Source organism: Cololabis saira, chromosome 5, assembly GCF_033807715.1.
Source record: "Cololabis saira isolate AMF1-May2022 chromosome 5, fColSai1.1, whole genome shotgun sequence".
Lineage (NCBI taxonomy): Eukaryota > Metazoa > Chordata > Actinopteri > Beloniformes > Belonidae > Cololabis > Cololabis saira.
Window position 1 is genome coordinate 12,248,359 of NC_084591.1, and position 27,672 is coordinate 12,276,030.

General features: G+C 41.7%; 1 protein-coding gene across 1 annotated transcript in view; it reads right to left on the reverse strand.

Moving 5' to 3' along the window:
- Positions 1–27,672, reverse strand: part of cttnbp2 (cortactin binding protein 2) — a 132,918-nt gene that overhangs the window by 10,530 nt on the left and 94,716 nt on the right. The window contains exons 8-17 of the mRNA XM_061720931.1: positions 27,317–27,523; positions 23,396–23,513; positions 21,036–21,326; positions 13,500–13,595; positions 6,480–6,559; positions 5,436–5,522; positions 4,784–4,883; positions 3,566–3,727; positions 3,306–3,478; positions 309–487 (exon numbers count right to left, since the gene is read on the reverse strand). Coding sequence (XP_061576915.1) covers positions 309–487; positions 3,306–3,478; positions 3,566–3,727; positions 4,784–4,883; positions 5,436–5,522; positions 6,480–6,559; positions 13,500–13,595; positions 21,036–21,326; positions 23,396–23,513; positions 27,317–27,523 — 1,493 coding nt within the window. The remainder of the gene's footprint in view (positions 1–308; positions 488–3,305; positions 3,479–3,565; positions 3,728–4,783; positions 4,884–5,435; positions 5,523–6,479; positions 6,560–13,499; positions 13,596–21,035; positions 21,327–23,395; positions 23,514–27,316; positions 27,524–27,672) is intronic.

Genomic DNA, 27,672 nt, shown 5'->3' on the forward strand with positions numbered 1-27,672 from the left:
TTCTTGAAATGGAAACAACAGAACTCTGTCAAAAAGCTCCACCTCATGCTCAAGGATGTTTGAAAAGAATCATGATAACATAAAAAAATTACGTTTGCTGAGCTGACATATGTCACAAATTCATGCTGAGTCATGCGACCTGCAACAGTCTCACTACTCTTCAAATCTACACAGTAAAAAAATACTGGAATTTTGTGGTTCAAATATTCAAATCTGAAAGACCCAAAAAGTCCTGTAGGTCCAGTCTCCCCCCCCATCCAGAACCAGACCCTGGTTTTCCTGTATTTCTACCCCGGTTCTCTACACACCTGACGACGGCCTGCGTGTTGTCCGGGACGACGGGGCAGGACAGGAAGAGCTGTGGGCCCAGCAAGGCCTCGTGGGTCCCCAGACGGGACAGACAGGCGTTGAGCTGCTGCCAGACCTGGCTCACCCACGACACCGACCGCTCCAGGACGCCGTCGGGGGACCACGACCCAGACCCCGTCTGCAGCCAAAGAAAAAAACAGCTCAACCCTTTATGACCTACCAAAGAACAAGTCCACCTAAGCATACTTTTACATTTTTTAAATCAAATCAAACTTTATTTGTATAGAGGGAATGCGCATGATGTCACAGATGCGACTGAGTGGCAGAAAGACTGAGTGGCAGTTTACTTCAGTTTGAGCAACTGGAAAACATCTAAAATGGGAAAGAGCTGTTGTGCGATCGACTGTACTCATAGATTTAGCAAGAAATCTGAGTTATCGTTTTACAGACTGCAGAAAAATAAGCCTAAGAGAGACAAATGGATCGCTGCAATTCACAGAAACAACTGGATTCCAGGCACCGAAACGTGGATTTGCGGTTCCCATTTTGTATCAGGTAATGTTGGATTTTTGGGTAGCTAACGTTAAACGGTTAAATCATAAAGGTCGGTGTCCTTGTCACTTTAATTTCTACAACAAATCCTGCCTTGAAGTCGGACCAAGCGTCAAGACTTTTGTATGCCTTCAAGCTTTGCTTTGTGTATTTCCCCGGTGTAGAAATTAAGTACATATAAATATCAGGAAACTCGATTTGTGGCTAAATATTAATGTCCATGGACCACTGGTTCTTCAGGTAACTGTACGGGTCACTGTCAAGTCCAACTGCCTTTAATTTAAGCCGATAATCGGCTGTTATCCCGTCTTCTCCACTAGTTGCAGCTGTTTTTGCCACTCAGTGCGAGTAAGGGTCGTGGTCCAGTGGGGAAGTGACGTCAATGCAGACCCTCTATAGCACTTTTCATGCATAAAAATGCAGCACAAAGTGCTTTACATAAAAACAATACACAAACATAAAACGTATTAACGCCCCATAAGATAGGCTATGAAGTTAAAATACACACTAAAAGAGTTTAAAAGTATAACATAAAATCCTAAGAATAGGTCTAAAGAGCAAGAAATTAGAAACTGAGAGAATAAAACAATAGAATGTATAAAATAGACCATAAATAACGACTAAAACATTTTAATCTAACATTGAGATAAAACAATGAGATAATAAAACAGGATAAACTAAACTAAAGATTAATATTAAACAGAGTAGTAAGATCCAATAAAAATAGGGGTGAGCATAAAAAATTATAACGAGTTAAATGAGTCAGTTAAAAGTCTGATTAAAGAGATGGGTCTTGAGCCTCTTTTTAAAAACATCTACAGTGTCTGCGGCCCTTAGGTTCTTTTACATACTTTACTGCCATTTTATGGAGTATTTTTATTTTCTATGCATCAAAACAACCCAAGTAAGCCAATCTTTAATAATCTGTATGTTACAAGTTCATATTAACTAAATAAATTGCTAAAAAGTGCAAATAACTACAAAAAAAATTAAATCGTTTTTTAATTTTACACATATTTTTCTAAATACAAAAATCCCGCAGCTAGATCCCTCAAAACTGTCAATGGAAAAAAGTAACACAGAAGTCTTTCAGACCACATAAAATGTATCTGGAATGAATTCATACTTTAGTTTCTGAGATATATCATTTTATATATTGCGCCTAGATATCGCGTCTTCATCCGGCGCTGAAATCAGTTTCGCTCATGGAAAACCCATTATACTGTTTCATGCGCACTCACTTTAGTGGATCCATAATATGTGTGTGATTGTATAATGAGTGTGTGGTGTGTGTATGATGTGTGTGGGTTGTCGCTGAGTAATCTTTCGTGAAAATCTCTGAGCAACAAGAGTGCAAATTCAAACCGACTAGTTTCCCGGGGGAATGACATCACCTCCTTTTTCATGGGAAAAAACCCAACCTGATGACACGAGGACAACGTGATGATGTACGTGTCAACGTAGGACGAGCTGTGAACACGTACCAGATCTATAAATAACCCACGATGTCAATTATGAAGATTTCAGTCTGGCAATTTTACTGCGTTTACTCCAAACAATTTAATGGATTAAAACTCTGGGACTAAATGCAGGACTTGTACTGTAAGTGAAACTTTTCCTGTTTAACCTGCAGAAAGAATTATTGCTGTTTTATTTGGTTGTAATTGTACGTTTTGAAAATCAATATGCAAACGGGAGCACCGGCGCTCCAGCCGGTCTTAAAGGGTTAAGACAACATGTTCATCCAAACTTTGATTCTGCTCAACTGAATTAGGGCTGGGCGATATGGACCAAAAGTCATATCCCGATATTTTCTAGCTGAATGGCGATACTCAATATATATCGATATTTTTTCTGTGACATAATTGGGGTTTCCCCCAAAGCATTATAGCATAGCATCTCTGTTAGCTTCATTTATTTCTGAGGCAAACCCTTAAAAAAACAGTCAGTTTTAATATAAAGCCTCGTGCCAAATGTCACACAGGTTCCTTTATTAACAGAGGTCTGCACAATATCAAAATGTATAAAACAAATGAAATAAAAATAAACTCCCTGCATATATAGAATAAAAATGCTTCTTGAATAAAATAAAACAAATATCCCTTTCCTGCATAACAATTAAATTAAAATACACTGTGCAATTAATACAATGTAGAGTGTAGACAGTAACAGGCAGACTTTTCCACTGAGGTTGACAGTTGTGCAAATAACAAAACATTTGTGCAAATCTCAAATAAAACATTCAAGTCAATTTGTCACAAAATAAGCTATATCAAAATAATAATTTATTTATTTTATTTTTTTTAATCGATATAAACGATATTGTCTCGTACCATATCGCATTTGAAAATATATCGATATATATTAAAATCTCGATATATCGCCCAGCCCTAAACTGAAACAAACGTAAAAGGAAAAAGACGTTTGGGTTTCCTGTGACTGACCTTACAGAGCAGCTTCCTGCGAAGGTGCCGTCCCAGCAGGCCGTGCAGCGGCTCCTGGTCCCAGCGGAGACTCACCCAGCGGAAATGCTGCTGGAGGCGGAGCTCCGAGCCCTGGAGGCGGGGCTTCGACAACGTGGCGATCAGGAAGTTGTTCTCAGAGAAGTGGTGGGGACCTGAGGGCCGAGTGAAGAAGAGGAGTCTGGTTAATTTGGTTGATTTTTCTTATTCTATGAGGAGTTGTGGGGTGGTGGGGGCGGTACCGGTGCTCAGGGCCAGCGGGGAGCCGGGGCCCCGGTCGTCCAGACTCTGGCACACGTCTCCCAGCAGAGCCGTCAGGGACGAGGCCTTCTCCAGCCCCTCCAGCAGCAGCACCACCGCAGGAGCAGCTCCCAACACACGACCTCCGGACGGCACCAGGAAGCCTGGACAACGAGGAGGGAGAACCGGCTTTATTTAGTGGAGATTCAAGTCCTGCAGGATGTTCTGACCAGCAGGTGGTGGAACAGTTGGAAACTTTACAGGAACAAATGCAAAAGGAAACATGGTACATGTGTATGTTTCCCCCAAGATCCTGCACTGGAATTAACAGGTTTGGATGGATGGATGGATGGATAGATGGATGGATGATGGTTGGATGATGGATAGATGGATGGATGGATGGATGGATGGATGATGGATAGATGGATGAATGATGGATAGATGAATGATGGATGGATGGATGGATGGATGATGGATAGATGGATGGATGATGGTTGGATGATGGATAGATGGATGGATAGATGGATGGATGTTTCATAGATGAATGATGGATGGATGGATGGATGGATGGATGGATGGATGATGATTGGATGATGGATAGATGTTTCATAGATGAATGATGGATGGGTGGATGATGGATAGATAGATGGATAAAGATAGATGGATGGATGGATGGATGATGGATAGATAGATGTATGATGATAGATGGATGTATGATGGCTGAATGATGGATGGATGGATGGATTGATGATTAAATATAGATGGATGGATGGATGATGTATAGATGGATAAATAATGGATAGATAAATGGATAGATGATGGACAGAGACAAATGGTGGATGGATTATAGATGGACGATGGATAAATAGATGAATGATGGTAGATGATTTGATGGATGGACAGATAGATAGACTGATAGAAGGATGTATACAGTGGATAGATAGATAGATAGATAGATTGTCTTTTTAAACTGTAAACATGTTTCTCTGCCCCCTAGTGGTGACGAGAGGAACTGCACCTCCTGATTCTGCACCAGAGCTGGAAGCTGGACTTTTGTTCTGACACAACAGAGCAAGTGAAACCTCTATTATGAGCTGGATCTGATAAACGTTGAGCGGCCGTAACATTTTATACCCAGATGGAAAATAAAGCAGTAGAAAGAAATTCAAGGCTGCAGAGCGGATCGATCAGCGATGGACCAGGTTTGATTCCTGTCTCACCGCAGCTGATGAAGACGTCCAGCAGCTGCTCCTTGGTCAGGCTGTCCTCCACCTCCACCCGCACCACGTCACAGCCGCCGCCCCCCGCCTGCTGCTTGGACTGGGGAGGAGAGAGAGAGAGGAGAGGAGGGGGAAGATGAGTGGAGAGGGAGGTAAGATGGGAGCAAGTTGCCATGGAAACTAAAGAAACGCACTACTACGACGCGCCGAGGGAAATGGAGCAGGATCTGAGGAGTCTGAATGGACACAAAGGGTTTCTCCAGGAGCGCCGCCGCCGCCGCCGAGTCGTGCGTTCGATGCTGCGTTCAACATGCGTCCACCAAATAAAAAACACCTCCGTCACCGACGGCGACGCTGAACCGCATCGTTTAACGGTTAACCTTGAAAGCAACAATAGAGGCTGGAGTGTGTGTTCTCTCGCTGCCTTCTCCATGGCAACGCCACGGACCGAGCCCCGCTCCGGCCCGGACCGTATCCATGGTTTCCAGCGTGGCAACGGTGGAAATGTCATCAGGAGGTGCTCGTTGCCGCCGTACCGGCTGGAGAGTCACATGACCTCGCTTGCATGTCATTTCTGCCTCGTTGCATCACCGGTGAGACAAAAGCAGCAAGGAACATATAAAAATGAATGAGAGAGAACGGTTGGGCGTACCTGGATGCAGCGGGCCACCAGGTTGGCGATGTATTCCTGGCAGCTGCCCTCGGGCCCGTGGAAGATGAGGTTGCCGTACTGCTCCACCTGGACGGAGGCGGAGAAACCGGTGAGGAATGGAGAGACAACAGGTGTGAATATGGAGGAGGATGATGATGTGAAGCTCTCTTAGATATATAATGCAATATCGTAGAGGAATAAAAACGAGACTAAAATGTAGATTACAAAATAAAAACTCTGCTAAAATGTATCTTCATTTTCGTTGAACAAAACGAGACAAAATGTTCTAACAAAGATCCTTAATCTCCATGTTTGAAGTAGTTTCCTCTGGTTTAGTCTTTAAATCAGTTTAGTCTTTAGATCTTTGGATACACTTTCCTACATAAACGTGGAAAAGAAAACCCAATGTGTCGTCGGAAAAGAAAAAGATGGGGAGAAATGCGGAAAAATTAATATTTTGTAAACTCAAATTAGAGTCTTCTGTATCTAGAATGAATGTATTCTTGAGTCTATAAGGTAACAATAATATAATAATAAGATAACCTTGTTAGAATTGTAAAATGGGTTTGGCTAAATACAATCTTTGGGCGAAAACTAGACTAAAACAGACAATTCTGACTAAAATAAGACTAAAATGCTCAGTCTTTTAGTCGACTACTGCCGGCTCCAAACACAGCTGAGTCACCAGACTGGATCAGACCTTGACAACACGCTGGTATTGATCCATTTATCTGAATGAGGTGCTGGAGCAGAAAGAACCCGTTGCCCTCGACGACCTGGACTGAGGACGACTATTACAGGTCTGCAAAGGTCGTTGTAAAGGTGTAAAACCTCATTAATTTCACTCCCTTTTCTCACTGATGACGTGATATTTTATCTTTGGATGAATTCTTCTGAGATCGTCCTTCTGCATCAGCGCCAGCAGGGGGCAGCGCAGCCGCCCGAGGACGATACGCTCTCCCTTCTCCTTTCTTTTTCTTCCCCTTCATCTGCTCATCATCTCCTGCTCCTGCCCCCCATCCCCCCCCTCCTCGCGGTGCTTACCAGGCGGACGCAGTTCTGCAGGAACGGCAGCGGGAGGAGGGACTCGCGGGCCAGATCATCCAGACACGACTCAGCCAGACCTGAAACACAAGCAGAGATGAATCCTCCGAGCCGCTCCGGTGCCTCGCCATGAAACCTGGCCAGCTTTCAGCCCAAGACTCCTATAATAATGTCCTATAATAAGTGTGAGCTCATCTTAACGAGGGGGAGTTCAGGGTGGTTATTTATCTGCTTAATAGCTTGGTATCAGTGAGGAGGACGATTTACTGAGAGAACAAACCCACTCGTCACACTTTTGTTTCAGAACCGACTCTGAAAGCTCTGGCATCGTGTTCAGCAGGTACAAAGAGGGTTTAACTACTCAAACTAACTGCAGCGATTCTTTCATATGGGTCCGTTTCACACCTCAGACCTGAGGGGGGGGTTATTCACAGCTACAATGATGAAAGGGAATAAAAACAGTTGATCTCAACAGGAGATTTTTATAAAAGCAGCATTCATGAAAGACAGTATCTGAGGGCTAAAAGGTGGTAAAATATCTCAACTCTCAATAACTAAAATGTTTAAAAACAGTGAACTATTGGAAGGGATTTGCATATTTCTCCTCCTACAGTGACTATCATGAAATTATTCTGGGTAAACAAGTCCAACGCCACCAAGAACCGCCATCACTGAGTAGAACCAATAACCTTTCTGACCACAAATGCAGCTTAAAACTTTATTTTGCACGATAGAACCGGTTGCTAAGGGTCGTTGTTAAGGTGGCATCGACGTCTCTGGGCTCGGGGGAAGAAACGAGCACAGACACTTTTAAGACTGACCTAAAAACCTTTTTATTCAGGAAGGTGTTTTATGAGTTTTATGACTTATTATTGTTCGTTTTAACTATTTACTGGCTCTGGGACACTCTTGTAAGGCACATTCTTGGATGAAGAGTGCCTTACAAATAGAATGCATTATTATTATTATTATTATTATTATTATTATTATTATTATTATTAAACGGACCAAAGACAAGAGTCCAAACGGGACGGCGTGGGCTTGTAGCAGCACGTGAGCGGCCTTTAGCACCACAACGTTTCCACGTTCTGTGAAGACTTGCAAAGATAAGGAAGAGGAAGAGGAGGATGCAGGAACTGGACTGATGTGCGTCTCGAACCGTGTCTTGAATGTGGAGAACATTTTTACAACCAACTAGTGTTTCTGTCAGCCTGTTTCAGTTTTAGCTTTAGTCTAGTCTTTGGGTCAAGCTATCATTTTAGTTTTTATTAGTTTTAGTCACGTTCATTCTCCTTTTAGTCGTGTCAAGTTTCCCTCGACTAAAAGTCTGAGTATTTTAATCTTATTTCAGTCAGAATTGTCCAGGACCATTTTAGTCTAGTTTTAGTCAAAGATTGTATTTAGCCAAACCCATTTTACAATTCTAACAAGGGTATCTTCTTATTATATTATTGTTACCTTATAGACTCAAGAATACATTCATTCCAGATACAGAAGACTCTAATTTGAGTTACAACATATTTGTTTTTCCGCATTTCTCCCCGTCTTTATCTTTTTCAACGACACATTGGGTTTTCTTTTCCACGTCTATGTAGGAAAGTGTATCCAAAGATTGTTTCTTCTTCTTCTCCAGCCCCAGAGAAGATCCCGGCGTGGCCGGCCATCGGCCCCTTTCTCTATGTAACATTTCGTCTCGTCTCGTTTTGGTCAACAAAAATGAAGACACATTTTAGCAGAGTTTTTATTTTGTAATCTACATTTTAGTGTCGTTTTTATTCCTCTACGATATTGCATCATATATTTAATTATCGTTATTGTCACATGACCAGCAGTTTCGTTGCATCTCGTCTCGTTTTCCTCAGGTGATAAAGGTTCGTCGACGACGATATTTAGTCAGAATCTTCGTTGACGAAAGCAACTTTATTTATAACCGACAACTTAAAGATTTCATAGCCTGCATTTAAGTTTCATGAGAAGGAACGGCAGCATCGGTACAAGCTTTCACGTCCCGGCTTCTTCCAGGAGATGCACACTAGCGAACTGAAACATGAAATATCTTCAAGTAAAAGTCACTAAATGGAAGATTTCTAGTTATTATCGTTGTGCTAGCATCAGAGTTGCCGTGGAAATGACAGGATTCACAGATAAGCGACACGAGTTCGTGCTGCACTTCGCGGCATCGAGCAGCAGGGGGCGTCTTCTGTACGTCACTCAGACGGAGGTTAGTGGAGGAAAACGAGGCGTGACTCAGACAAAAGGGCGAGCACTCCCATGAGTCATTGTTTTCTATTAAAAGCCCGAGCAGCATCAGCGATGCCCATCATCCCCCCAGACAGGCGGTGACCTTGACGTTGGTGCGCGGGAGGAAACGCAACACCAAGGACGCAGCGGTTCAACCTGTCGGGATATCGACCCCACTGACAGACTGACGGCCTAAACCTGATCACGGCCTTCGGCGGTGACATCACTCTGCAGTGCAGCACATTTCCTGGCTCATCCCCAGAACGCCGACGGCGGCCGATGGACAGGAAAGTCGATACGACTCCGTCAGGACACGAACACATGAGGAGAAACTCCAGTCAAAGTACAGCAACTCTCCTTGGACATCCTGAGTCCAGTTTCAAAGCTCATGGAGCTAAAGGTGGAAGGTTTATACGTTAGACTCACTGATTAACCACTCGACTCCTACTGGCTGCTGACGGACACTAAATAGGATTTTTAGAAAACATAACAAGACGCTTCGTGTAACTGAGGAATAAAATCAAAATAAAACTGATACTGGAGACATTTTCATGGTACGTTGTGTATGGTTTGATACACTAATCCATCACAGGATTTAGTTTTAACCCCCTTAACTCCAAAACTCCAGCCTCAGTGTGGCTTCCTGATCCCTCATACAGATGTCAACATCAGCTGGCAGGTTTCCATCAGCAGGGGTTCGGGGAGTTACGGGGTCTCAAAGGTGGCAAGTAAAGTTGCTTTCGTCAACGAAAATTATGACTAAATATCATCGTCAACGAACCTTTATCACCTGAGGAAAACGAGACGAGACGCAACGAAAATGCTGGTCATGTGACGATAACGATAATTAAATATATAATGAAATATTGTCGTAGACAAATAAAAACCAGTCTAAAATGTAGATTACAAAATAAAAACTCTGCTAAAATGTGTCTTCATCTTCGTTGACCAAAACGAGATGAAATGTTCTACCAAAGATCCTTAATGTCCATGTTTTCAGTAGTTTCCTCTGGTTTAGTTCTGCTGGGTGACGTCACGTCCTCCATCCCAGTCGCTGCAGCGGGGAATCAGATCCAGAAGATGCAGCTGCAGAGTTAGAGGCTGATGCCGTTAACGCTGAGCTCTAGGTTCACGTCATTTAAAAACAAAGTTACATAGAGAAACGTGGAGATCTTCTCTGGGGCTGGAGAAGAAGAAGAACCATCTTTGGATACACTTTCCTACATAGACGTGGAAAAGAAAACCCAATGTGTCGTTGAAAAAGAAAAAAGACGGGGAGAAATGCGGAAAAATAAATATGTTGTAAACTCAAATCAGAGTCTTCTGTATCTGGAATGAATGTATTCTTGAGTCTATAAGGTAACAATAATATAATAAGAAGATACCCTTGTTAGAATTGTAAAATGGGTTTGGCTAAATACAATCTTTGACTAAAAGTAGACTAAAATGGTCCTGGACAATTCTGACTAAAATAAGACTAAAATGCTCAGAGTTTTAGTCGACTGAAACTTGACACGACTAAAAGGAGAATGAACGTGACTAAAACTAATAAAAACTAAAATGATAGCTTGACCCAAAGACTAGACTAAAACTAAAATTGAAACAGGCTGACAGAAACAACACTAGTGGCAATTAAACGTCCGTTTCCTTTTACGGAGCTGAAACACATCCCTCGCTTCCTGCTGATTTTGGCTCTTGCCGACCAGGTTTGATGTAGCTAGGCGATGGCGTTTATGTCCTTTTCAAGTATTAGTCATCTTTTCTCGTTCATCATTCATTTTCTTCCTCTTTGCCATCATAATCATCGTTCTTCTTTACACTGGCGGTTGGCAAACAGCAGCAGTGGTTTAAGACCGCCCAGCAGGTGATAAGGGACGGTACTTTGCTGAGTCACTGGATCCTACCAGGACAGTCACTGTAATGGATCGAGGAGGTCGCCGGCCCCGTTACCGTTCCAGCTTCCTGGGTTTCACCCTGGACCCCCGTTAATGGAAACCATTCTGTTTTGTGCTCAGCTAGAAGAAACTAAACACAGCTGCAGTAGATCTCTAATTAGTTCCCCCCTCCCTTTGTGCAACAGAACACAGGAACCCCCAAGACGACCTACGATACTGTCTTCTTTTTCATTTACCTGCTGTATCAGCTCTTTGCCACCAAAAGAAACTTTCTAAGGTACTTTCCAAGTAATCAGAGGAATTTTTGGACATGCACTTAGATGAATCCCGCAAAACGATTTAAGTTATGAGAGGAAATTGCAGTTGGTTCACTCAGAGTTTAACTGCAGAATAACAGTTTTCAAGAGATGATATACACCTCTATAATAGCTGTCTTAAATCCCACAGAATATAAAATACCCGTGGGACACCAGGAAGAAAAATATGTCTATGTGAACTCCAAGCTTTGCTGGCTGAACATTTCAGGAAACGTAACCACGGTTATTACCGTCTTTCATGAGCTCTGGACGATGGACTACTGCCCACTTATGCATGTGCTTTCGCTCTTACAAGGAAACAGTAAAGACAGTTTTGATATTTTGACACAAATCTGAGGCTTAAGTGTAATAATACTTAACGTTAACTTCTTCCTAAAGAACGTACGGAATAAACACACTTTTAAACAGACAATGGCTCATACTACATTGAAAAAGATGTGCATTTCAGTGTATGGTATAACGCTCTGGAACAATCTTGATGAAAGTGTGAAGGTCTGCAAGAACATCAGGCTATTCAAACGCTGCTATAAGCAGATTCTCATACTGAACTACCAACATTTGATGTTATAATGACCATGATTTTTTTATTTATTTTTTTTTTCTTCTGTGCATGATGCTTTGCTTTCTTTTTCAGCTACTTTTATTATGGTGATTGTTTTTGTTGTTTTTCATTGACTTTTTTTTCCTTCTCTACTGTGCTTGATGCCTTTCGTTTTAGCTACTCTTATTATTGACTCACTTGTCTTTTAATTACTTTTATATTGACATACTTTTATATGTCAAGAAGAAGGGTATATACTGTATATATGTATTATTGTTGTTATTATTATTATTATTGCTATTGCTACTATTATTCTTTTATATATCGGATACTCTTATATTGCAAGAAGGGGCCGGACTAGATAAGCATTTGCTTCTTCCTGTCCCTTCTTGAACAGAACTGGTTGTGCTTTATTATTGTTGTTGATGTATGGTGTGTTTTTTTTTTTTTTTATTGTTTTGTTCAAGATGAATAAAGATAAAAAAAAAAAACTAAAAAAAAACGTATCCCTAATTATTACTAAACTTGGTGTTAATCATATTTTTATGAAACAGTCGTACGACGAAGAGGAAACTTCTCCAACTTCTTTAAGACGGTGTACAAGTTTTTTTTAATTTTTTTTAAAGCTATTGAAACCATTTGTACAACATATAAAGCAAATGGTAAAAAGTGAGGTCAAAAAGGAAAACTCATGTGGGCAGTACTAAGTACCACCTTTACTGGGTAAGCTGCAGGAACATGCTGCTAATCACCCGCCGCTGATGAACTGATCATTAAAAGAGGGATGCAGGTCTGAGGCATTCGGGTGTGTTAACCCAATGCAAAGAGGAAAAGACACCAGCAATGGTCTTAGAGAAGAGATTATTAGGGAAGAGATTATGAAACCATTTCCAAACTATTGGAGGTCAAGAGAAAGCATTAACGACACGTGCCAATCTTCCAAGGAGCCGACCTCCCGGCAAAGTTTCGCCGAGGTCAAAGCATGCAGCGACCGGAGAAATACCCACCCAAAAAAGCCCCACTTACAGCTGCATGTCAGAGCCTCACTGACCATGTTAAATATTTAAGTCCAGTTCGGTTTGTTTGGGACGGACTTTTCTACCTAAAAATAACACGGAAGGACAACTGAGTTTCACTTAGCGGCACCTGAACACTTCAGTTCACTTCAGTTTCAGCCAATACAAACATTTTTATTCCTGAACAAGATACGGCACGACCTGGGAGGCACCTGAGGGTCATAATCCAGTCAAATCCAGTCAAAGAGACGAGTTTTCAATTCCAAATGTCTAGGGCTGTGCGATTAATCGAGTTTAAATCTAAATAGAATTTATTAATCAAGACGATGTTAAAAAAAGGAAAATCGGAAAATCGATTTTCCTTTTTTGCAGCTGGCTGCATTACAGACAGAGCTCGTCTAGTCATCTTTGTTTGGTCAAGAAAAATTGTAAATGTCACTTTACTAAACTCAAGTAGGATTTACAGTATCTTTTAATTGCACTTCATTCCCAATAGGGAAATTTGTTTGCTATTTTTCTTTAAAAATAAAGATAAAATATTTGAAACAATTTATTCCATTGTCTTTTGTAGTTTTACCAAAAAAATTGAAATCAAAAATTGGGTTTTCAGAGAAAAAAAATCGGGATTTTATTTTTGTCCAAAATCGCCCAGCCCTACAAATGTCCGAATGTGAGCAGGGCGAATGTTATAATTCTTTCAAATAAAATTACACAAGTGACTTAAGAACCAGGACCTGTTCTGTGTCACAAGATGCAGAATTTGATCTAGATTTAGCCTGGATTTAGGGTTTTTTATTTAATCAAAGTGCTCATTAGACAAATATGCCCTGGCCTGAGTTCTCCCTCGCTGCTCGGGGGGTTAAGGGTCCGTACATCAGCGCCTAAACTGCAAATGCATCCAAAGCTGATTTGTAAGACTCCTTCATCCAACCAAATGGCATTATCTGCCAGCGATGGCAGCTCTGATTCAATATCACCGCGAGCACCGACTCGGGTTGCCAGGTTTGTACCTTTAAGGCGGATGGTGATGCACTGGCTGAGAGGCTTTCTGACCAGATCCCAGGGGGATAACGGCAGCTCCTGACCAGGCAGCCACTGCGTATCTCCTGGAAGAGAAAAAGAGACGACGGTTAATCATCCACACCGGCAGCCGTGCAACACAGAAACAATGAAAAGGATGCACTTAACTGCAAACATGCAAAATGGTTCATCATCAGTGTGAACGCGTGAGAGATGCTTACATTTATATTCAAACCGTTAATGTTAAATGCTTTTTAGAGCTTTTCTTTTTGTTTTGCAACTTTCTTTTTTATTGTGATTTCAAGTGTTTTCCAACAATAAAGGAAGTTTAAAAAAAAAAAAAACACACATTCACTGAGTATTCCACAGAATATGAAGTCCAAATATTGTGGTCCAGTTGTCCTTTGGTGGCAGATTTGTCACCAGTCATTTCTAGGCCTGTGTTGAAAAAATCGATTTCCCAATTCTAAATCGATTCTCATATTAATTCCTACAGTAAAAATCGATATGTCTAAAGATATTTATTTATTTATTTTTTTTTCTTTTGGATTTTTTTTTGGGGAGGATTTTTTTTATTTTATTTATTTATGTATTCTTTTTTTCATCATTACATTACAACTTTTGGTTATTTTTTTGTTTATCCCCAAAAAAGGAATGTTTTGTTGGACACAAGAATAACTGGTGCCATGTTTTTGCCTTTAAATATGTTTAAAGGTATGAAAACATTAAAGTGTTAGGTTATAATTGCATAAATTGTCTATATTTCATTACTTTATATACTGTCTTGGGGTTACATTTGCAAAAAATGCTAAAAACCAAAAGCTCAAAAATTAAAAACCAAAATAAAAATGGAACAAATAAAAACGGAATGTGGGAAAAAATGAAACCGATTTCATCCGTCTCTGTTTCCTCCCTGGATCTGTTTGGTAATTCTGACCCACACGATGTTTCTGAAAGCAGTTCTATCAGCATTCTGGGAGCTGATTGGTCCTTACAGCATCATTAGCTGCAATACTTGCTGTTTAATCTCAATATAATACTAGTAGTAGTATTTTGCAGAACTACAGTCATATAATTCATGCAACAGCTCAAAAAACAGTTTTAATAACACTAACCCAAATCAATATCGGAATCGATACGAATCGAATCAGATCTTGATAATCGATTCTGAATCTTAAGAATCGGAATCGAATCGATTCTTGACATTTGAATCGATCCCCAGCCCTAGTCATTTCTGTGTAACGGCCTTCTTGCTCGCAGCCAAGAGCACTTTATAGAGATAGTTGTCCTGGGCCATAAATCCATCTGGGATTTTACCCAGATACAATGCAATAAAGGAAATCTCAAGTTTTAGTCCGAAAATTGTGTGTAATTCTTCAGTAAATTCTTGCCAATATGGTTGAATAATGGGGCAGGACCAGTGGTCTGCCATTGCCTGTCCATTGGAGTCCATTGGAGTGATAAAGAATCTTAGACCCCGTCCACACGTAGCCGGATATCTGCGGATATCTGCTAAACCGGAGATATTTTCCTACGTTTGGACCTGTCATCCACACGAAAACGCAAATAAACGAAGGTTTAAAAAAACTCCGGGCAAAGTGAAGATTTTTGAAAACTCTGTTTATGTAGATGCGTGTAGACGGACACAACCGGAGTTTTGCGTTTTCGAACGTCACATTATGCGCCAAAACAACAACAAATCTGCTCTGACGTGCGACTTTTGTTCACTACAGAACTACAGATGATCCAGCATCTGTTCTCCAAGCTATTTATTAAATAAATGGTCTCTGGTCTTGACATCGTTACACCGACGCAGAGCCTACGCCGTAGGGTACGCGGCGACGCGCACCGTACGGTGTAGGGCCCGCGGGGCCTCCGCGAGTAGCCGCGGGGGTCGGCTACGTGTGGACGGGGTCTTATTATGTTCTTCCAGCAGAATTCCCGCAAGGCCCTGGAATTGGTGGCTGTCCCAAATATACATCCAGTCATCCTCAGATATCTCCAGGCCAGATTCACCCTCCCATTTCTGCTTAACCTGGAAAGTGGAATGGTTTTTGGAACTTTGTAATCTTGTATAAATGTGTCCCTTGTTTAAAAATCTACAGATCCTTACCATTTATGACATCAACAGTTACCAAATATGCATTTTTGTTTACAAGATATTTTCCTCAGAAGGAAATGTTCCTGAGCACTTTAGGTCATACTTCGCTACAAACTCTCAATTTCATTCCTACTCAACACGGCAGGCCCTCGCCCTACATCCGCCGAAATTGTCTGGAATCTAGAAGCCAATTTTTGTTTAGATTTAGAGGTGTCAAAGTCTGGAATAGTTGGTACTATATTGCAAACAATTGTAGGTCCCTATCCATTTTCAAAAGTCGCTCAAGAGAGCATTTCATTCAACAATGTAGTCAAGAAAGCTATTGCTTTTCCCACTGTTAATGTTTCTTTTGTACTTCATATACTGTGTTGCCATTTGTTCAGTATAATATTCATAATTTCACGATCATGTGATCATACAGTAATTTTTTATTTTCATTCATGTTCTGCATGCAATTTTTATGATGTATTATTTATTTTTATTTTATGATTTTGTATCCTCATAACTTTATTGTTGAATGTTATTAGGTGGGGGCTCCTCATAAGCCTACTGGCTTGCTCGCTCCTCCCTGCACAGTTTCTTTTAACTGCACTTATTTGTGTGATGTTATTTTTTATTGTATATGCTAAATAAACTAAAAAAATAAATGTGTGATATTAGATGTTTACTGTCTTCTTTTTAGAGCTTTTCTGATGTACTTCTGTCGACAGAAACTGGAAAATAAAAGGCTGTGTGTCTGCTTCTGTAAGTGACAGAAGGTGGAGGGCAAAGCTGGACGATGGTAGGTTAGGAAGGAGCAGGTTGGGGTTAAATCCTCTCCTGCTCTCATCCAGCCTGCGTATCCAGTCTAGTTTGTGCTGCAGTGGTACCAGACTGCTGCTGCGGCACGACAGAAACGATCCCAGGAGAAACGGCTCAGGCAGAAAAGTGCGGAGGTTTTTCTCACTAATTGGACGCGCTTCATGTAAACTAATATTTAAACTTCCCGAGACAGTGTGTCGTGGAGAAAAAGCACCGGCTGAGCAGTAAATGTCTTCGTAGGGGCGTCTCAAATGCTTAGCGGGACGGAAATGCTGACGTTGTAGGAAACTCTGATTAAACTCTATTATGTGACCAAAGCAAATGGTTAAAAAAGTCACTTCCATGATGATACATTCACGTTGCTTTGCTCTAACCGGCAGCAGGAAACATAAGAAACGATAAAAATATTGCTATTAGAGCAAAGAATGTGTTGATTAAGCATTGATTTGGCATTTTGCTGACAAATTACTTAAAATATTATCTCCAAACACATCGATTGTACCATTCATCACAAATCTGAGATGCAGGCTCAGGTTTAAATGATTGGCATTATTTAATTACTACATTAGTATTATTTGTATTAAAGTTTTGTTTTAAAGACCTTTATCTAATAAAGGTTGTCCAAACAGCTTCTGTTGATCCTTTGATGACCAATCCCCCGACTGCAGTCCAAACAGCTCCACCTCCAACATCTATGGTATCCATCCATCCATCCATCCATCTATCCATCCATCTATCCATCCATCCATCCATCCGTATATCCATCCATCCATCCATCCATCCATCCATCCATCCATCCATCTGTATATCCATCCATCCATCCATCCATCCATCCATCCATCCATCATCCATCATCCATCCATCCATCCATCCATCCATCCATCATCCATCCATCCATCCATCCATCCATCCATCCATCAATTATCCATCCATCCATCCATCCATCCATGCATCCATCCATCCATCCATCCATCCATCCATCCATCCATCCATCTGTATATCCATCCATCATCCATCCATCCATCCATCATCCATCCATCCATCCATCCATCATCCATCCATCCATCCATCCATCCATCCATCCATCAATTATCCATCCATCCATCCATCCATCCATCCATCCATCCATCCATGCATCCATCCATCCATCCATCCATCCATCCATCTGTATATCCATCCATCATCCATCCATCCATCCATCAATTATCCATCCATCCATCCATCCATCAATTATCCATCCATCCATCCATCCATCCATCCATCCATCTGTATATCCATCCATCATCCATCCATCCATCCATCATCCATCCATCCATCCATCCATCCATCCATCCATCCATCCATCAATTATCCATCCATCCATCCATCTGTATATCCATCCATCATCCATCCATCCATCCATCATCCATCCATCCATCTATCCATCCATCCATCCATCCATCCATCCATCCATCAATTATCCATCCATCCATCCATCCATCCATCCATAAATCCATCCATCCATCCATCCATCCATCTGTATATCCATCCATCATCCATCCATCCATCCATCATCCATCCATCCATCCATCCATCCATCCATCCATCCATCAATTATCCATCCATCCATCCATCCATCCATCTGTATATCCATCCATCATCCATCCATCCATCCATCCATCTATCCATCCATCCATCCATCCATCAATTATCCATCCATCCATCCATCCATCCATCAATTATCCATCCATCCATCCATCCATCATCCATCCATCCATAAATCCATCCATCCATCAATTATCCATCCATCCATCCATCCATCTGTATATCCATCCATCCATCCATCCATCCATCCATCCATCCATCCATCCATCCATCCATCCATCATCCATCCATAAATCCATCCATCCATCAATTATCCATCCATCCATCCATCCATCCATCCATCCATCAATTATCCATCCATCCATCCATCCATCCATGCATCTGTATATCCATCTATCCATCCATCCATCCATCAATTATCCATCCATCCATCCATAAATCCATAAATCCATCCATCCATCCATCCATCCATCTGTATATCCATCCATCATCCATCCATCCATCCATCATCCATCCATCCATCCATCCATCCATCCATCCATCAATTATCCATCCATCCATCCATCCATCCATCCATCCATCCATCCATCTGTATATCCATCCATCATCCATCCATCCATCCATCAATTATCCATCCATCCATCCATCCATCCATCCATCCATCCATCCATCCATCCATCCATCCATCCATCCATCCATCCATCCATCCATCCATCCATCCATCCATCCATCATCCATCCATCCATAAATCCATCCATCCATCAATTATCCATCCATCCATCCATCCATCCATCCATCCATCCATCCATCCATCCATCCATCCATCAATTATCCATCCATCCATCCATCCATCCATCCATCCATCCATCCATCCATCCATCCATCCATCAATTATCCATCCATCCATCCATCCATGCATCTGTATATCCATCTATCCATCCATCCATCCATCCATCAATTATCCATCCATCCATCCATAAATCCATAAATCCATCCATCCATCCATCCATCCATCCATCCATCCATCCATCCATCCATCATCCATCCATAAATCCATCCATCCATCCATCATCCATCCATCCATCCATCATCCATCAATCCATCCATCCATCCATCCATCCATCCATATTTCCATCCATCCATCCATCATCCATCAATCCATCCATCCATCCATCCATCTGTATATCCATCCATCCATCCTTAATTGACCCCCTCCTCCACTTCATCTATAATGTATTCCTCCTCTGCTACTTCCGTCCTCCTCCCTAAAGCGTGCAGTTTGTCTCTCGCTGCAGGCGGAGACGCAGCAGCCTCGCAGAGCAACGTAACCAGGACAGTTGGTCATCTGAGGTGGAGGACCTCCATTTCCTTTGTTTCCTGTCTGCAGTTCAGGCAGATGTGCACTGCAATACACACATTAACACGCCCAATGCCAGTAACTCTAACTCCAAACTCCTTTCATCTGACGGGAAACCTGAAACCCATGTGATCGCCCGAAAAATAGAAACACTGGTGCAACATATACACTTCTCACACGTTCCAACAGATCAATTATTCATCAGCTCACAGAAGAAGGGATCTGAATGTATGAAGCTCGGACTGTCAGCCTCGTCACAGCTCTGTTAAGGCTACAGCCCTCATAACTGAACGGATGAGCAAATTAATGGATGGATGGATGGATTTAGCCCTAAAAGATGGAAGCCACCTCAAATCCTGAATCCAATCCCACATGTGACACAGAAAATGTTATTTAAAAGTTTATCTATCAACCCCACTCTAGTCACACGGAAACGACTTCTCTTTGTTGTGGTTGTGGAGTTTCTGTTTGAATTCTCAGATTATTTTCAATAATCTATCTTTCACTTCTTGCTGAGAACAGATAAAGTCATGGTGAGACACTTCAACATAGATGTTGAAAATAACTGCTTCACCGTTGCCTTTATTTTTATGTTTTCCTCAACTGGCCTCTGTCAAAACACACTCTACGGAGCCGCTCGGTGGCGTAGTGGGTTAAGCAGCGGCTCATATGCTGAGGCTACAGTCCTCCTGCAGCGGTCGCAGGTTTGAATCCCGGCCTGCAGCCCCTTGCTGCATGTCCTCCCCATTCTCTCTCTCTACCCCCTTCCTGTCTGAAAACTTTGAATAAAGGGCCACTAGAGCCCAAAAAATCTTTAAAAAAGAAAGAAACGGCACTCTATGTGGACCCGCTGCCTTCTTCTCCATATTCATGATCTTGTTCTGGCATATGGATAACCCTGCACCGATTGGTTGGTTCTTGTTAACAATCCTTACAAGAACTGGGAATCTTGCCCCTCTGGAAAAGAAGGCTGACTGGGTTTTTTTTTTAAATTCATAACTACACAATTTATAGGATATCTCGAGGAAGCTGTCAGAAGTCAGAAGAATCTCGCTCAGTTGGAAAAATAGTATAAAAAGATGAGAAGGGCATCTAGAATAAAAGAAAAGAAAAAAACCCTCAGGTTTCTTTTTAGCACTGTAGCCAAGGTGATTAAGAATCATCAATCTATTGAGCCACGTATTCTTAACTTTCATTTGTTTTCTTCATGGATGAATTCTTTCATTTACAGAGAAAATTCATTGTTTCATCCTCAAATCAGCCACAAATCTGCTTGTTTCTCAAAGTAAATAAACACATTGTCTACATAGAGACGATAGCCTTATTAATGTCAACCATCAACAAACTATGACAGAAAGATAGAAGTTATATGTAAAGTAATGTTGGAGTGGAGAGAGAAGAAGGTTCATGGAAAAAAAGGAGAAACCAAATTTAAACAGGTCAGACCGGAGATATTACTGATGTATTTGATACACAGATTTGTCATCGGGAACATTGTGTGAGAATTAAATACACAGATATGTAAATGTATCTCTTACTCGGCCTACAGGGTCAACGTTTGGAGCTTTTACTTCTATTTGGAGTTCCTCAGGGATCGATTCTGGGGCCATTTTATGTTCCACCTGGATTTATTCTAAGGTAGCGTTAAAGTAGGAGTGAGAGGACATAAGTGCATTTCCTCACCGATAAGAATGGAGGCGATGCTAGCGACACCGAGGCCGAGCACGGGACGATGCACCTCCTCTCTAGCCGTCTGGGATTCTCCGACGAGGATCTGAAGGTGGGAGGTGAAGACCTGGCTGACAGCAGCACTCAGCTGGGTCCAATCCATGGCCCGGTCCACCGTCACGCGGCCCAGCGCTATCTGGCTGCTGGAAAACCCCTTGGCCTCCTCCTCCTCCAGGGCCACCATCGGACACATGGAGCCCATCCCTGCACTGGAACATTGGAGAAGCACCGGGATCCGATACAAATCTGGGGAAAGAAAGAAAATGTAAGAAAATAAAAAATACAGTATTTTCCGGACTATAAGTCGCTCCGGAGTACAAGTCGCACCAGCCATAAAATGTATAATAAAGAAGGAAAAAACAAATATAAGTCGCATTGGAGTATAAGTCGCATTTTTGTGGGAAATTTATTTTCTAAAATCCAACACCAAGAACTACGGAAGAGTATTAGGGCCAGGCAGGAGAAAAATAAAAATAATATTTTAGATTTTTTTTCATTATGCACTTCGAGAAAAAAGTCGAAATGTCAAGAAAAAAATCGAAATGTGAGATTAATGTCGAGAAAAAATGTAGAAATGTCGAGAATAATGTTGAAGCACAATTTTGAGAAAAAAGTCGAAATGTTGAGAAAAAAAGTCAAAATTTCGTGAATGAAGTCGAAATTTTTCAAATTGTATTTCAACATTAATCTCGACATTTCGACTTTTTTCTCAAAATTGTATTTCAACATTAATCTAGACATTTCAACTTTTTTCTCGACATTTCGACTTTTTTCTCTCAAATATTGTTCCTCCTGCATGGCCCTAATACTCTTCCGTAAAGAGTAGACATGTCATCTTGAAAGACAATTTAAAATAAAAATAGAATAGAGGCAACAACAGGCTGAATAATTGTACGGTTTGCTTACAACACCAAGAAGGTCCTTCTGCAAAGTCATTTATATTCATCTCCTTGGCAAATACTTGGGCTTGAAGACGCAACTGAACCGTTGACAAGCCTCTCCCGGCAGCACGTTGTTCAAGCACCCATGTGTGAACTCTTTCCTCTAGCTGTTGCCACCTAGCTTTTAGCCTGCGATTGGCTTTTTTTGTTTTCTTCATTTCTGTAAGAGTAACCTCTGCTTCTCACCAGTCCCAAGTTTCTTGCTAACTCCAAACTTTCTTTCTGCTGCTCGATTACCATTTTCGGTTGCATATTTTACTACTTGCAGCTTGTAATCTGCAGAATATGATTTTCTTTTCGGTGCTATTTTTTTGTTAAGCCCTTCTCAGTTGTTTTTAAAAGTTACTGCCAATGTTGAAATTATCAACACAGGCCTATACAGCGCCCTCTTGCGGTTTAGTGTGAAAATAACATGTGAAATGATATACCGGTAATAATGTGTTAATAACTTCACACTAGGGATTGGCGGTATGGACTAAAAAATGTTTCACGATAATTTCTGGCATTTATCCCGATAACGATAAAAATGACGATAAAAAAAAAAAACAATTCAACTCCACCTTTTTAACTATAAATCTATCGCCACATTCAGTCTTTGGAGCCCCCAAAACACTGCTCTAAAAGAATACTAAATGCTACTAAACTACACCAATTATTACACCACTCTGGTAGAGACCTCAGCAGCAGCTGTTATATATAATAATATTTTATATATAATAAATAATAAATTACTTGTATTGCCATCGTTTGCACTCACTGTTTTTTTGCAGACTCTGCATATAATAGATGATGTTTGCTCCTCGTCACTGTTTTTAAATCCAAACCAGTTCCAGATAATGGAGCTGGAGCCTCGTTTAACAACGAGCTCCTCGCTCTCAGATCCGCCTTCCGCCATGTTTGTTACACAAAAACGTCATCAACGGGAATTTATCGTTTTTACCATGAGATGACAAATTCTTACCGTGAGGAATTTTTTTGACGGTTTATCGTGAACGGTAAAATATCACCCATTCCTACTTCACACATAAGTTGCTCCAGAGTATAAGTCGCACCCCCGGCCAAACTATGAAAAAAGCCACGACTTATGGTTGGATGGATGGATGGATGGATGGATGGATGGATATGGAAAGTTTTTAAAATTAGATGCAGATGTTGCTTTAACGCTTAAATAATCCAGCTGCCATCAAACCCCGTTACAGAAATGTTGTGCTGAGGTTGTTCTGCTCAGAAACACTTGAGACGACCAACACAGCAACCAACGCAGGACATACTCTACTTCTTGTGGGCATGATGGGGCGGCTTCATTCCCCCCAACCGGAACCAGAACACGTTACCAGCAAACCTTCAACCTTGTTATTTTTTAAAGACACTCACGGAGGTTTTCCAGCAGGTCTTTGCAGTCGTCGGTCGCCACGTCGTGGATGGTGCGGTTACACTTGTCCCTCCTCTCGATGTCCTGCTCGCTGTGGTTGCACAGCACGCCCAGACACTCCTGCACAGGCCAGAGCAGAGAAGGACATGAGGACGAGTCGAGGAGCCCAGGAGACTTGTAACCTCGCAGGTATACGTGACGGTGCATCGCTGACTCCTTCATTTATATTCCAGCCATCACTTCCTATAATCCAGTCTGCTGCCTCTTTCAGTCATTTAAGCTGAATGCTGCAGCCTCCGAGGTCAGTTAATCCCATTAGCCGTCCAGAGTGGAGCTGGACGAAGGTGGACATTAGTGAACGATAGAGCTTTAGAAGAGGGAATCAAGCGTCTGCAGCATTAATTATGGCACCAAAACGATGCATTTAAAAATGGATCAAACGCTTCAACATTGTGGAAGGACAGCAGTGAATTGAGGGATTGCACTCTTCCCTGAGGGGATTTCAACCTTTTTCAGAAGCTTATATTAAAGAGAAAAAGAAAGCTACTGAATAATGACACAAACTTTTGTACAAAGTGATGCCAAAAAGACAAACTTTCCTGTTTTACGATGTTTCTTTGGGACAACGTTGAGGCCCTTTTTGCTTAAACATGCCTCTCAAGGTCCATCCTCAAACTCTCTGCAGGACTGGGGTCGGGGCTTTGTGATGCCCACTCATAAACTTTCACCTTCTTTTCCCTAAAAACGTCCTGATTCATGCTTCTCCTGACTTTCAGAGGTTCAAAATTGAGTTAAATTGCAACATACCCAGTTTTTGAGCCATCCTGATGACATTTTAAGATGTGTTTTTTTTTCTTTTTCGTACCGCACTACTTTTATTTTCATTCCACTGTATATACTTTTTATATTTTGTAATTATATATTTTTTCGTTTTTTATCCTTCTTTCCCTGCATGTGTGTGTTGAGTGTACTGCTGCTGCTCAAAGCAAATTTCCCCCCTGAGGGATGAATAAAGGCCAATCTAATCTAATAACTGATTCAATTGTAAATAAAGGTTTTGAAAAACCTGAGTGAAAGATCTTCCATTTGTGTCTGTTGCTGTGGCAACGGTTTAGGAAGGTAACTAATAGCAGAGGGAGGGGCAGGTCGAACACGGTGCTCACCGCAGCTTCAACGGACCAAGAGACCAATCACAGTTTACACACAATGTGCTACACCATGTGGGACCGTCAGGCCACTTTGCTGTTTGTGAAGGGCATCGTTCCCGCCTGCATCAGAGCAGCCCCATAACATGATGCTGCCACCTCCGTGCTTCATAGCTTGCAAGCTTCCCTCCTTTTTCCTCCAACCATAACAACTATTATTAAGACCAAACCGTCTGTTGACACCACAGATGACCTTTGCATCCCTGTGCAATGATAATAATAATTAAAGCTGCACGCAGCGATGATCGGGCCCTCGCGTGTGCAATTTTCACCAATAAAAGGTCAAGGACTCAAAACTAAGTCCGATGACACCACCCAAGACTCTATGTCAAACCATTCAAAAAATATGACATAAAATAGGGACTATCAAATATCGACCAATCAGAAGAAGGGGCGGGGCTAATTTGCACCAATTATGTTCAAGGACTCAAAACCGAGTCCGATGACACCACCCAAGAGTCTTTATGTTAAACCATTCAAAAGTTATGGCAGAAAGTAGGAACTATCAAATATGGACCAATCAGATGAAAGGGGGGGGGCGTGCTTTTTGGCATCTATCGACGCCACGGTAACGCTTTTGACTGAGAAAAATAATGCCCATCGTCGCAGATTCGAGACGCACATTTTGATGTATAACACACCTGGGTGCACGTTACGGTTCGGGCGAAGCGGCCGAAGAAATGGCATAAATTGCGCCATAATTACACAATTAATTCAAAATGGCCGACTTCCTGTTCGGTTTCGGCCATGGCGCCAAGAGACTTTTCTTTAAGTTGCGACATGATACAGGTGTGTACCGATTTTCGTGCATGTACATCAAACCGTATTCTGGGGCTTGAGGCACAAAGTTTTCTGGGGGGCGCTGTTGAGCCATTTTGCCACGTCCATTAATGCAAACCATGAAATATCAAATTTTTCGACAGGCCTGGCTTGTGCGCAAAATTTGTGTAAAATTGTGTGCAAAATTTGCACACAAGCCTGAAGAAAAACGAGGATAAAAACAAAAACGAGGAAAAAAAAATTCCTACGGATACAATAGGGCCTTCGCACTGTCAGTGCTCGGGCCCTAATAAGAGATAAAAGGGATAAAAAGTCAAGACATGGGTAAAAAGAGAATAAAACAATTGAAAACAGCAACTAGGGAAAAAAACAACAGCATTGTTTAGTGGTAAAATTCTTTGCTAAAAAGAAAGGTTTTTAGTCCTCTTTTAAAATTGTCCGTGGTTTGTGATGGCCTAAGGTTGTCAGGGAGGGCATTCCCAATACGTGGGGCAGCGACACTAAAAGCCCTGTCACCCATGGTGCCAAGTCTGGTCCTGGGAACATGAAGGCGGTTAGTGTGAGAAGAGCAGAGGGAGCGTGTAGTGGATTGTGGGAAGAGTAGTTCTTTGAGGTACGGGGGGCATTTCCATGCACACTTCCATGGTGATTTAGGACCATTAGCTTCCTCTCCTTGGATGGTCTTTCAGCTCACGTTGGTGCTGAAAAAATTGATGCTTTTCTCCCCGGTTCATCTTTATAAGGTCTGTGGTTGCAGTTCTGGACTTCATACCTACATTTCACACCAAAACAATTTCATCTCCGGAGACTCAGAATCTGCCTCCATCTGCTCCCGCGATATTTATTCTTGGACGGATGAACTTTGGACCAACAGGCATGTGAAAGTTGTATTCAAAGACTTGGTGTTGATGGATTTAGATAGTGTTGTTTCTGGCAGCATGTTTCAATTCTAGTTTTAGTCTAGTCTTTGGCTCGATCTATCATTTTAGTTTTTATTAGTTTTAGTCATGTTCATTCTCCTTTTAGTCGTGTCAAGTTTCAGACGACTAAAAGTCTGAGCATTTTAGTCTTATTTTAGTCAGAATTGTCCAGGACCATTTTAGTTTTAGTCAAAGATTGTATTTAGCCAAACCCATTTTACAATTCAAACAAGGTTATCTTATTATTATATTATTGTTACCTTATAGACTCAAGAATACATTCATTCCAGATACAAAAGACTCTAATTTGAGTTTACAACATATTTATTTTTCCACATTTCTCCCCAGCTTTTTCTTTTTCCACGAAACATTGGGTTTTCTTTTCCGTGTCTATGTAGGAAAGTGGATCCAAAGATGGTCTTCTTCTTCTCCAGCCCCAGAGCAGATCCCCGCGTTTCTCTATGTAACTTTGTTTTTAATGGACGTGAACCTAGAGCTCTGCGTTAACGTCATCAGCCTCTAACTCTGCAGCTGCATCTTCTGGATCTGATTCCCCGCTGCAGCGACTGGGATTGAGGACTAACGTCACCCAGCAGAACTAAACCAGAGGAAACTACTGAAAACATGGACATTAAGGATCTTTGGTAGAACATTTCGTCTCGTTTTGGTCAACGAAGATGAAGACACATTTTAGCAGAGTTTTTATTTTGTAATCTACATTTTATTCTGGTTTTTATTCCTCTACGATATTGCATTATATATTTAATTATCGTTATCGTCACATGACCAGCATTTTCATTGCGTCTCATCTCGTTTTCCTCAGGTGATAAAGGTTCATTGACGACAATATTTAGTCATTTCATCATATCAATTAAGGCCTTTCCTGCAGCCTGGCCAGTGACTCTTACAAAATTCACCCACAAGCCTCCTTTTACCTAAAATGACTCAAAACGTCAGCATCTGAGATTCTCCGAGCGTCCCGTCAGCAGACGAACATTCGGGTTGTTTTCCTCCTCACCTTCAGGCCGAGCGCGGCGGCCGTGTGTGCAGCGGTCCAGCCGTCAGCGTTGGCCTGGTTCAGCAGGGCGGCAGGAAGGGCCAGGGAGGGCGGTGGTCCAGGTGGTCCGGGGGGGGCGGTGTCGTCCCCGGCCGGGTGGCGGAGGAGCAGACGGAGCAGGCCGACGTGTCCCGAGCGCACGGCGGCGTGCAGCACCGTGCAGCCGTCCTGCACAGAGGTCAAGACAAGCTCTTACACACAGGTTCAGTTAAAGCTCGTCCATCAGTCACGCTGAATTATTTAGTTGGAGTAAGAGTTTTATAAGTCTGGCTTTAACCGCATCTGCTGAAGATGGAGCTGAAGCGAATTCCTGTTTT